The 12,944-nt window shown below is 43.2% G+C and overlaps 1 protein-coding gene across 3 annotated transcripts in view; it reads right to left on the bottom strand.

The window, feature by feature from the left end:
• ARID5B (AT-rich interaction domain 5B) overlaps window positions 1-12,944 on the bottom strand; it is a 200,589-nt gene that overhangs the window by 34,525 nt on the left and 153,120 nt on the right. For 2 of the 3 annotated variants that reach the window (XM_004701110.2, XM_045291273.1), the window contains 2 exons: window positions 5,990-6,194; window positions 3,936-3,988 (listed from right to left, as the gene is read on the bottom strand). In XM_004701110.2, coding sequence (XP_004701167.1) covers window positions 3,936-3,988; window positions 5,990-6,194 — 258 coding nt within the window. The remainder of the gene's footprint in view (window positions 1-3,935; window positions 3,989-5,989; window positions 6,195-12,944) is intronic. The other variant, XM_045291272.1, reaches the window with a different exon arrangement.

Here is a 12,944-nt window from a genome sequence, read left to right as displayed (position 1 = left end):
TTGCTGAATATTTATCCTCATGTAGACTTCTTAACCCATCCTCAAAGTTCATGCATTTTTCTCAAGAATCAATAATAATAATAATAAAATTCTCAACCAATTCATGCATAAGGCAAAGTTCATACTAGGTACAAAATGATTACAAGGTACTAATTGATTACAAGAGCTAATTGAAAGGTACTACTAATGGATGTAGGTTATTACTGGAGCCTAGTTCTAACACATCATCCCAAATACAGAGACGTCATCGGAGGATGTAAGAGGTTGCTGGGAATGGAAGGTACAAAGGATGGGTATTTATTGATCTTTTGCCTTCCAGAGGGGTTTGGAAGTTCAGGCCTTTGCACACAACATCCTCAGTGAGTCAGAATGTGAGGAACATCATGGTCGCTACAGTCCGCCCTTCTCGCTGGGCCCAGCTTTCTCATTGGTCAAATCTGGTTGAGAGTAGGGCAAGCAACCTTTGTTTTGCAGAAAAAAGACAACTAAAGACAACACCTCAGACACACCCCTTTCCTTGTTCAAGTGAAACTAGTGCATAAAGGAAAGGAAAGACTGCTCTCAGAACTTAAGAGGACATTGTATTGAATGGAAAAATACTTGTCAGAAACCTGGTGCCGTTCGGAGCCAAGCAAACCTTAATGCTCTGGCATGTTTTTATAGCAGCAGCATGGAGACAATGTTCTATTATTTGATACTTGATATTGATGTGCGTGACATGTTGAAGCCAAGAACCATGGGGTCCAGTGAGTGTTGATAACCATTGCTACCACTGGCTTTAATTAGCATTGCCTGGGAACCTTCCATCAATCAATCAAAGAGTCTGGTTCGCTGGCCCCAGTAAAGTAAATATCTTTATGTCTCTAGGGGGAATGGGACTAGACAACTACATATCCTTTAAAGTTCCTCATGGCAAACCCCAGCACCAGCTCTTGGATTAGCCTTAGGGAATCACTGATTTAGAAGATTCTAAGATCTCTTTTGAACTCTAAATGATTACCAGTCCACACTTGCTTCTGATATCAGATAATCTCACAGATATGTGTCCTCTAGTAATTTTATGATCAGAAGTTAAATTCTCAGACTTTGAGTGTCATTTGTACATCTCTTGGATTAACTTCAAAATCAAATTTCAAAACACACCACCAAAAATTCACAAGGTTCATCAGCATAAAGGATGGGGGAGAGTGGCAAGCTTCAGTGCCTACACAGTCAACAGGTAGGATAAAGACTTTTATTTTGAAAATTAAGAGAAAATCTTGCTTCAAAAACACTCTTCAGGTTAGACAGAAATCTCACCTGTGGGCTTATACCTAGTCCATGAGCATAGATGGGAATTGTATATTAGGATGCCTACCTAGATACACTGCCTGACATGACGAGAGGCATTCAAGAAAAACAAGCACAAACGTGAACTCAGCAAATGATGAGCAAGACGGCAGGTGAGTGGAGAGGTAAGGAGGAAAGGCCCACAGAGGGCACCAGTCCTCGTCTGAAGGGATCTGAGGCTCATAAGCAGATGGAAGGCTGATTTCAATATGGCTCCCCCTGGTCCCGCAACCAGACTCTTCACCTACATACACACACCAGAGCAGAACAAATAGCACAGCACCACTCTTAGCGTGTTAACAGCCTTCTGAGCAGGCCCTTCCCCATGCTTACTGAGTCCTCTCAGGGCCCAGCATTTCACAGACTTCCTTCGTCAGCACCATCTTCCTCCCATCCCTCTGGAGACCCCCATTTGTGTTTGCTCATTCCATCCCTCTGGGCATTCTAAGTGACTCAAACGCTACCTAACTTTCTCCTAATTCCACACTTCCAACCGCGACTCCCCATTTGATTCTCTTCCTACAAGACCACAATCGTCTCTCTCTAGCTCCATCAGTCCCACAAGACTTTCCTCGACCAGCATCAGAGCCCTCTTGCCTTCCTCTCATTTCTACTGGAAGCAGTGTCCGTGCCGAGGGCATGGAAAGTCACGCCCTTGTCAAGAATTTTAATCATCACAGACTCAAGATGGTAAGCAACTAAAGAGTCAACCACCAGCCTAGACACTTTCACATCTGCCTCGCACACAGCAAGGTCCTCAGTACACGTGTGGTCAGGTGAGTTGCTAACTGTGGAGTCATTCATGCACACGCTCCAAAACAGAAAAGGGACCCTTGGTTGGAGGAGTCTGACCCTGATGCTGTGAAATGTATCAAAAGTTTCTTGCGTGTACGATGAGGGGGTTGCAGAAAGTTCATAGGAGAAAATGGAATTAAGAAACAATGGATTTTCCACGAACCTTTTGAAACCCCTTGTATACCATCTTGCTGTTGGATGGCCATCAAATAAGAAAGAGAAAAGAAAAGAAAAAAACCAGGAAAGCAGGAAAAACTGATTCTGCGACATTTGTGGGCACTCTCCCTATCAAGTCCCTGGCTTTAAAGAGACATTTCATAATTTTGTGCAATACCATGTAACTATCTGCAGTCGCAGTTCATAAAAAATGTGCACTCCTATGCATAACAATCAAAGTCTGGGTTATGGGGTTGATTTCTGAATTTATGAGACTAACCCTGAATGAGTTATCATTTTCTGCACATGGGTGAAAGCTATAATTAGTTCAGGATTTTACAAAAGTATGAGCTACAGTGGTAAGGAGTCAATCTCTTTGTCTTATCAACAGAGCAAACCAAGTGAAAAATTACATTATTTATTTGTATCTAAGACACTTGATAAAATAAATATTTCAAGTCAATTCATGTCTGGGAAATACACATTTTATAGGTACTTGGTATACTATATTCCCTTATAAACCATAGAGACCCTATATATTAAACAGCATTTGGTACGCATATATATTTACATAAAAATGGTTATAGTCAGAGTTCATGGAAAATCTCTCTCTTTAAAAGACCAGATTATCTGAACACCACAATGCTTGCCACCTTGTTCCCCACCCCAGCTCCTGCCATCAGATCGCTGGGTTAGGTTGTGGGACAATATGCTTTGTCTGGCAAGAAACACTGGCTATTCCCTTTCAGCTATAATAATTTCATCTTCTTGATTTTGTGTCTCTTACTGTCATTTTACTAGAGCACAGAGATATCCCAGATTACTTCATAAGGAAAGGGAAAAATAATTTCTTATTCAATTGCAGAAGAAACTGCACAAGTTAATCTGATCACTGTGTGGAGGAGAAAATATTTCCAATGACGACATCTTCCTAAGTCAACCGATTTTATTACAGATGTCATCTCCCTGTGCTACATTAATGCAGCTCTTTCTTCTTACTTCAAGATTTTAATCTTAGTTTGTTGTGCTAACATTTTACTGGTTGAAAATACATGCTGTAAAATCCACGGCCATCAAATTTTCCTGTGGGCTAAAAATAACCCGTTCCTGTCAGTTAGAATTAGCTGATAAAGAGTGTCAGAGACTGTTCTGAATAAGTTTGATAACTTCCTGTTTACGTGGCATTGACCCTTGTCTAATAAAGCTTCTTTGCCTTAGAATGAGAGAAGATTCTGCTGCATTCTATTCCTTAATGGCCAATACTGATTACTTTTGAAAGCCTTTAATACATTTCCCATATTAGACATGAACAGATGTCAGGTATGTTGCCAAGGGAAATTTCTTTTATGCAATCCTGGCTTGTTGTACAATAATAGCCCTTTCTCAACATGGGAAAAAATTACAGACCCAACTAATTTCCCTGACAGGGGAGAGTTACATATGTTTTCCACTTGTAGTTTTTACGACAAGTTTGCAATTTTGCCAAACCTGGAACTAATTGGGACTGTTTCCAAAACCGGCCCAATAAACCCCCAAAGTGTAGAGTCATTTGAAAAGGCAGTCAATGATGTTTGCTTTTCTCCATTTTGGTAGAGGGTGGGAGGGGGCAGAGTCAGATTGCAAAATTATTTCATTTAAGTTGCTTAAACACTTACTGTTTCATATCCTCCCAGTTTTTGAGCAGCTTGAAACATAGTCCAAAGGTTAACTGTTAGAGGGACAATAAGTATTTAGATAAGCATTGCATTAACATATTTCCAAAAGATGTCAATTAAAACATTTTGTTTTGTTTTTCGATGAGAAAGATTTAAGAAAAAGAAAAGGAAAGAAAAAGAAATACTAACGTACCCCAGGGAATTAAGTTCTTAGGAAACAATTTGCCAAAGGGCATTCAACAACAGGATATATTATTACTACTTAAAATATTTCTTATGAAACAGTCACAAAGCTACGGAAATGGTTCTACTTTTAGGATAAAGGACAACACAATTTCAGCCCTGTTGCCATCAACAAAGCAAAGAAAATTAAGCTGGATGGCCCCTGGGAAAAAAGTGCGTGATATCCAAATTGGGCTTGGTTTTGTTCAACCTTTAGAAAGAAGGCATTGATTAAAGGATAATATATAATGCTTCCCTTACATAAGACATTTCCACAATGAATAAATCATATCCAATCCAATATATGATTACTTCAATAATTGGACATCTGATGGGCAGCACTATATTAAAGCCTCCTATCATATTTCAGTAACCACGTGGTGTCTTCCAATAACTGGGAAAACACATCTTTCAAACAGGAGGTGGAAGTGATGTAACAGATCACAGGGAGCTGAGGAAGACATTCGCTCACAAAGGAACTGAACAGTGAGCCAAATGGCCCCCGGATTTAACTGTGCACCGATAGACATACACACAGAAATATGTATACATCTACATATACACTACATGGCAGGCTTCTCTTTACAGAGTTTGCGATGATTTTGCTGCTAAACAACTATTCCAAATTGCCAGCAACCCTGCTCATTTGTACCAAATTCCAAGGATAATGGGGCTGCTATGAATTTGATTATTTTACAAGGGGAGAAAATTGAACTTCAAATAATTCCTTGGCAAAGGAAATGAAGAATAAAGCGAAAATAATAGTATATATTTTTAAAAAGGTTGTTTGACACAACACGTTCTCAAAGCCTCACTGAACCTTGTACTGTTTCAAAGCTATCAAGAACCCTGCCTCGGCCTTGATTTAATCTGAACCAATGCATAATGCAACAAAGCTGTTCATAGTACATTAATTTTACTTCTATTTCAAGCAACCAGTTTTCAGACAAACATTGTAATCATTCCTAGTTATATAAGTTTATAATGGCTGCGAGTGTTCTGTGGCAATCAGTGCCAATTGCTATTAGGTATGTAAATTGTTATGTAAAGCATACAGGCTTGACATTCTTCATCAAAATGACACATGGTTTTAATCTAGGAAGATACGTTTGGAGAAAATAATATTTCAAGCCAGGGGCTCATCGCTTTGTGTGTCACTAAATCCAGACCGAGGCAAATATATATTCAATTGCAAACTCAGCCGAAGGTCTGGGTTTCTTCTCTTTTATAAGGAATTCTGCTCAGCTCTGCATCCCTGGCTCTACTTACAAATAGACAATGGCACGTAAAATGTACATGTCAAAGCCGCTAAAAATAGGGCCCCTGCTCGAGCCCGTATTTCTTGTTTCCTCTGAAGCCAGATCTTTATCTTTGAACACGTTTGGGTTTCGGGAATATGTTTTCTCTCTGGGGTTGTTTTGTCCACCTTTAAAGGTCCTCCTCTGAAAAGCAGCCTTTCCACAGGCAACATCTGCGCCTGATCAAGCTACGTCATGGGATTATCTCAGAAGAAAGGCGTTAGGGACATGCAAGATTGACAAAACAGAAAATGAGAGACTTTCAACATGTCCATTTCCAGTCATCATCAGTGGCTTTGAGCCCATAAATATCTCCCTGCAACTGCCCCCCAGCAGGGAACAATGCAACAGAAAGAGGCAGGAGAGAAAGGCTTGCTTTGGACAACTTTTAGACTCAGTCTAAACATAGGGCACCAGCCCCAAGTTAGGATTTCAACATTAATCCCTTGGGTCACCCCCACCACCACTACCCCCCTTCAAGTCAAAGAATCAGATCCGTTTTGATATCTTCGAAATGAAAACAAGTGTACTTACTCTGTTTAAAACCTAAATAGGGGATCCGTTCTATGGGCGTCTTCCTTTCTTTCATGTATTTATAAAGGGCCACGAGGAAAGCCTGCTCCTCCGCCCTGCACTCCTCACCAATGGAGACCTTTGGTTTTTCTTCATTGGAGCCTTTCTTACAGTTATTATGGTTATTCTTCGGCTTGGTCAAGGCTGACCTGGCCTCACATTTCACCTGCAAGAGAGAAAAGGTGGCACGTGGAGTGACGCCCAGGCTGCAATGCTTACAGACACCACGCCGAGCACTGGCCGTCGCGGACTGGGAAGGCAGAGCCGACTAGTCAGTCCTCCCTGTCTGAGAGTCACCCCTAAAAGACATTGCTCTCTGTGAACGGTCTTAGACCAAGCTGTCTGCAGGCGGCCATGGAGTTGAAAAAAGATGGTCTTTTAAGCGACCCAGCCACGGTCACATGACTCAACTCTTCTGGTGTAGTGTAAAAAGCACTCATAGACAGCATGGAAACAGATGGGCAAGGTATTTCTAAAAAAAAAAAAACAACAACAACCCTTTATTTGTAGGAACAAATGGCCAGGGGGCTGTGGTTTAGCAACTTTCTTTAAGACTCCACAGGTAGGTGGACGTGAAGCCAAGCAACACTGTTTGATCTGGGTGGGTTCATGCTTCTCCTTGGACAAATCCCGCCTTCCTAGCACACAGTCCTATACTGGGCACTTTGAATCAAAATGACAGGCCAGTTTAGTTCTTCATAAGCAACTCAACTTGTTGATACTCTCTCTAGCAACCTCGAAAAGCACAAGTGTGTTAATGCCAGGAAATACTGGCGTCAGGCAGGGAAGTAGCATTCCAGCTACCTCTGGCCCTCGGGCGATGCCCTGACACACAGGCCTAGCAGGATGCAACATGACAGCTTCTCGCTTTGGAGTCAGTTCTGGAAATACTAAACAACAACAACAAACAGTTGTTGTTGAGGTGACGTCAACTCATGCTGTCCCTGACTCATGGCGGCCCCAGGTGTCTCAGACTAGAGCTATTCTCCAGCAAATTTTCATGGCTGCCTTTTCAAAGTGCATCTTTTTTCCAAGGCACCTACCTGGTGGGGGCAGAAGGGGGTATGGGGCGGGGGCAGGGTTGGGACCTCCAGGCTCTTGGTTAGCGGCTGAGTGTATTAACTGTACCGCCCAGGGATGAAAGGGAAGAGACCAGCTAAAAGTGCCAGTGAGAAGCTCCACGATTGACAAACAAATGGTGGTAAGCAGGCCAGATACTCTGCCTTGCACACTAGCCAAGAACACAGAGCGGGGCATAGCAGGCTGCCAACCTAATGTTCCCTCCTCGCTGGCCATGTTCTCCAGGAGGCCTTTGATAGTTGTTAAATACACCGCTAAGTTACTGAGCTATTTTAATTGTAAGAAGGGAAAGTACAAAGGGTCAGGCCTAAGAGTTCACGCAAACCCACGGGAAATGCGTACATTCCAATATTCTGTACATCTCCACTCGATGGGAGAAGTGGACAAGTGTTGGAGACAAGGGATGAATAAAATTGCCCCGCACAGTCTTCAGCATGCCCCTTTCCACATCATCACCCTTCTTTTACCCTCTCCCCGCAAATCTTCTTTCCCAAGCACTGAAGCACATAAAAAGTGCCGCTTATTTATTAAAGGGGGAAGCATCCTCTATAAGGGCTCCCATTATCGCTTATTCGCTCAAATGAACACACTAGTTTAATATCTTTATTCTGGTCCTGGAAAGACAAAATCCCCTGCACAACTCATTGCACTGGGCCTCTAGGTAAGATTTTAATTTGTGAAGGACTGTAGAAATGGGATGAAAGTCCTTTTCCATGTAAATATTCTTATTTACAGGATTTTCAAACTTGAATGCATTGCACCATGACCTTAAGATGAACATCTTGTAAAATGTGATGCTGTCATTTTTCACAGCTGGATTTTAGGTTGTTGGGTCTAAAGGGCTAATGAAATGTATAATTTAATGGATTAAAAAACAACAACCATAAAGTCACTCCACTTCCCATCTGTATTTGCCCACTGGCCTTTTGTGAGCACACCCAGACCTCAGAGGTATTGTGGGTTTGGCTTCAGACTTGCAATATAGCAAATATTGCAATAAAGCAAATATGGCAGGTCACACGCACTTTACCCCCAAGGGCACACAAAAGCTACGTTTACCCTATGTTGCAGTCTAGCAAGTACCCAAAAGCATTATGAAGAAGTTAGAAATATTGTGAGAATGACCAAAACGTGACACAGAAACAAGCAGGGAGCGCCTGCTATGGGGAAAATGGCGCCCCAAATGGCCTTGGTCAGCTCAGGCAGTGTTGGCCCCATCCTTCAATGTGTACAAAACAGTCTCTGTAAAACGCAATGAAATAACGCACGCGGAAAAGGAGACCAGCCTGCACTTATTATGTCGCCTGTTCTAACCATTTTGGTTGTATTATTTAATTTCATGCTCATCAAACTTATGAGCCTGATAGGAGGGTGAGGCTTCAGTACAGAGAGGATGAGTAACGTATACCGGATCATCCAGTTAACATGTACTGAGTATGAGATATGGACCAGATAAGGGTAGTTTACAACTTGAGGGGTTCTAATTCAACAACTGCTGTCAATTTGTTCTGACTGAAGTAGAATACCTTTTTAAAAACTTTTATTATAAATATCCTTATAAATCTGATATTTTAACATTTCAAGAAATATCAGCAAATTAGGTGCTACAAGATTGTATGAAGTATTACTAATTACAAGATGTACAACCCCCCCCTTCCCTTCCCCTCCCCAAACCTAAAGCCAGGTGGTAGTTAAGTGTGGCGTGTGGTAACTCAAAAGGCCAGGGATGACATGTACTCTACTCCTAGGGGGGGCCTGGTAATTCTAAACACTGTATGACAGAGACTCTAAAAACATGGCTACAAAATCACAGCGAACTTTGAAAACGAAATTCTCAAGATGTGGTTATTGTTTCTCAACATAACCTCCATGAGGGTTTACACACTTAGGATGGTGCTGGCTCCCTGTCTCGAAGCCTCCCTGAGGAATTCTGTGCTCTTCAATTCACTCCTTGTTGGAAAGGCAGTTTGGGTTTCTTCGAGGGGCTCAAACCATCTTCCTTTGAAATGTCCTTTAAGTTTGGGGAGAGAGTGAAGTATGGAGGGACAAGAGCAGGGCTGTCAGGTGGACGGGGCAAGGATTTCCGGTAAAATTCTCCTAAGAGAGCTCTGAGCAGGTATACTGTCATGAAAGGACAATTCCTGGGTGCAGACTTTCCTGGCATTTTCCTTGCCCATGCAGTTTTCGCTGGTCTTAGAATTTCTTCTGAATTAAGCATTTGTCATCGGCCTGTGTCCTTCAAGAAAATGTATTCAAGACTATCCCTAAGGAATCCCCAAACACAGTTGACATAACCTTCAGAGGTGACCTGCCTGGAACTTAATGGGTCCAGCAGGTCCCCTTCATGGGCCCGGCAGAGCCACTCTTTTATGGGACCTTTTTGGGAAGGTGCCCTCATGAGACTAAGACAAGGGAATTCGTGGGAGAACTGGCCTTCAGCCAGCCATTGGTGGCAGAGGCGTGTTTAAACGCGTTTGGTTTGGAATGAACCCAGTGCATGGGTGAGTGGGAACCCTCATAGCAGTATTTTCTGACTTACCTTGCACTTTAAGTGAAACTTAACCAAGCTATTAAGTTAGTGGTCAAAACGCCCCTTAAAAAGCCTGTCTTCCCTTATTGAAGGGTTGTGGGGAGGTGACGAGACAATCAGGGTGCAGGGCAGCAACGATGAAACATATAACTTTCCTCTAGTTCTTAAATGCCCCCACTATCATGATCCCAATTCTACCTTACAAATCTGGCTAGACCAGAGGATGTACATTGGTACAGATAGCAACTGGAAACACAGGGAATCCAGGACAGATGACTCCTTCAGGACCAGTGGTGAGAGGGGCGATGCCTGGAGGGTGAAGGGAATGTGGGGTAGAAAGAGGGAACAGATTACAAGAATCTAGGTATTGCCTCCTCCCTGGGGGAGGGACAGCAGAGAAGAGGGGAGGGGGACATCAGACAGTGTAACTTATGACACAACTATAATAAGTTATGAATTATGAAGGGTTCATTGGGGAGGGGAGAGGAGGTAGGGAGGAGGAAAATGAGCAACTGATATTAGGGGCTAAAGTGGAAGGCAAATGTTTTGAGAATGATGAGGGCAACAAATGTACATATGTGCTTGACACAATGGATGGATGTATGGATTGTGATAAGAATTGTACGAGCCCCCAATAAAGTAATTTAAAAAAAAAAGCTTGTCTTAATTCTAGGCACTAGAAAGCATAAAGCTTAGAAATGTGAATTACATAGTACACAAAACTAGGTGATTCCCAAAGTTTCAAAGAAGATCCTGCCTTCCCTAATATATTGACCAGAAGGGCAGAGACCAATACTGACTGAACTCCTACATGGGCTTTAGTATAGTGCCGTAGGCTCTACGAAATCCACTCTGATGTTCACAGGAACCCTAAAAGGGAGGAAGCATGCAGTCCTGTTTCCTAGTAAGGACACTGAAGCTCAGCAAGGCTATTTAACTTACAGAAGGCTGAGGAGGGGCAGAGCTCTGGGTTTAGAACTCAGGTCTGCCTGTCTCCACAGCCTGTTTTGGTCCATATAGCGGAAGATCTGAGCTGTGTATGCTCAGTTTGAGCTGTCTGTAAGTCATTTGTAGGGGTCATGGGGCAATTATCTAAGCCATTAGGTCAAAAGCCCCACTGTTACGGGTGGAGGAGGTTTTCCCTCCATGTTCTGAGGGCTGTAAGCTTCACATCACCTGCACAGAAACACCCAAAGCAGAAGTGACCTCTCGCTGTTTTTCACATTTACTCAAAACATTCTCAACATTTTAGGGCAAGAGTTCCCACCCCACAAATTACTGAATTATGATAGCGCAGGTGTCCACAGAAATAGGAGCCAGTCTTCCTGGAGCCCTTGGGAGAGCTGACCTTCTAGGTGCCGACAGTCGATGACAAGATCGGTTTCCCAGAGCCTGCAAACCACACCTGTTGAGTTCACACAGTGCTTTGGAGTTTCTGAAGAACAGTACATCCAAGGGGAAGAAGTGCTAATTAAAGCGTCCACATTTCACATTCTCAGTGAACCACCATTTAGTTGATATTAACCACATCCTTCCACAGGATTGAGTTTGAACGAAATTGCCTCCAACCAGGGCATCAAGATGTACTGGACGAGCAATAAAGAAGCTAGACAGTTCATTTCTATCTGGTCACTAATTAGCTAGGTGACCACCTCAGTAGCTAGGTTTGTCCTCAGTAAAATAGGAAGGACAACACCTGGAGGGGCTGAGGGGGGGGGAGGGATTGTTCCAAGGATGGTGGAAGGATAACATTTGTGAAATATTGAAAGTATGTTTGTGATTTACATTTTTTAAAAACCACATTGTTGATGTTAGTATAGAAGCCACCTGTCATGCATTCAAGGAGCCCAGATAGTACTGTCCAGTAAGCTTTGGGCTGCTAAGCTTAAGGTAGGCAGTTCAAACCCACCAGCCGACCTGTGGGAGAAAGTTGAAGTTATCTACTCCCATAAAGACTTGTAGTCTCGAAACCCTCACTATGAGTCAGAACTGACTATGCAAGTGGTTTGAGTTTTGCTTATACACGTCTGACCTTGGAAAAATACTTAGCGGATAGGAGAAATCATGTGTCTTCACCCACACAGGTTTCATTTGAGACCTGGGCCAAGAAGATTCCTTTTCTATAGACCCCCCTGCAAACAAGCCAGGACTCTGGATCTGCTGCTGTCAGCCAGGTCCCGAGAAAGAGCAAGGCTTGGACACAGCCATGACATCCTTCAGCAGTCTCTTTTTGCAATCTTGAGAAGCCATCCAAATCTCCCGCCCTTATAAAACAGGGTCAGTCAGTGTTGGTTTTCAAGATGTCATTGAGAGAGAAGAACCTGCGGGGGTGACGGGCTTCATTTGCTTTTGCACTCCTGGGCACTGCAAGTCCAGCGGAGGGACCCTTATTCTCAGATCTTCGCTGTGTGGTGCAGTGAACGCTGTCTTTTTCCAGAGTGAGAGATGCTGATGGTGGCACATGCGACAAAACGGTCATACAGGTTTGGTCACAAAGTTCAACCATTCACTTTCCTCTAAAAGGTTGCTGCCAGCTCAGCCAATGGTCAGGTGGTCTCAGGTGTGTAATCTCCCCCGGAGCATGTCAGGAGAACACTTTAAGACTCGAACAAGTGTTTGATGTCTTTTTTGGCCTCACACTTGGCTTGGCCCTTTCGTGGGGTTTTTCATCTCCCTGTTGGTGCAAACTGTCAAGCCCACCATACTTCAAATCAGCCAATCATCCCTTTCTAGGGGAAACCGTCTTGCCAGATCCACTGCAAATGATGACATCAGTATTGTAATCCACAACTTTGAGAAGAGCAGGCTGATTAGGCAAGTTCCCAGAAGCTGCAGGCAACATAATCCGACCCGCTTTCACCACTGAACACCAACAAGGGGGACAACAGCCCAGGTCTTCGTAAAGATCCAGGCTTGACTATTATTTTTCCTTCAGAAGAAAAGTCAGTGAACCTCAACTACAGCCCATGTGGACAGCAGGCTGCTTGCTGTTGGCTTCATTTGGAGGATCTGAGTATGAGTCCTGAGCTCCCTTCCATGGAAAGGAATATCGGAGGTGCTGTTGCTCATATGAATTTTATGAGTTTCATAAAATTCCCCAAGGCCTGCTTTGGTAGTGACTCCAAATGACTTGGGAAGGAGCTTCATCTTGCTGGGCTCAGGTACAGAACACTCTGCAGTGAATACATGACACCATCCTAAAGGTATGAGGCGGGATGCCAACAAAAGACCTCACTCATGCAAGCTTGGCCAAATGCTCTAGTCTTAAGACCTTCTCCCTCCATTCTGCAGTATCGTGCAGGAGAC

The sequence above is a fragment of the Echinops telfairi genome, unplaced genomic scaffold (genome assembly GCF_000313985.2).
Source record: "Echinops telfairi isolate 266 unplaced genomic scaffold, ASM31398v2 ScPeMD7_70;HRSCAF=299, whole genome shotgun sequence".
In the NCBI taxonomy this organism is placed as follows: domain Eukaryota; kingdom Metazoa; phylum Chordata; class Mammalia; order Afrosoricida; family Tenrecidae; genus Echinops; species Echinops telfairi.
Note: the sequence above shows the minus strand (reverse complement) of the source record. Positions and strands in the feature narration are given on the sequence as shown.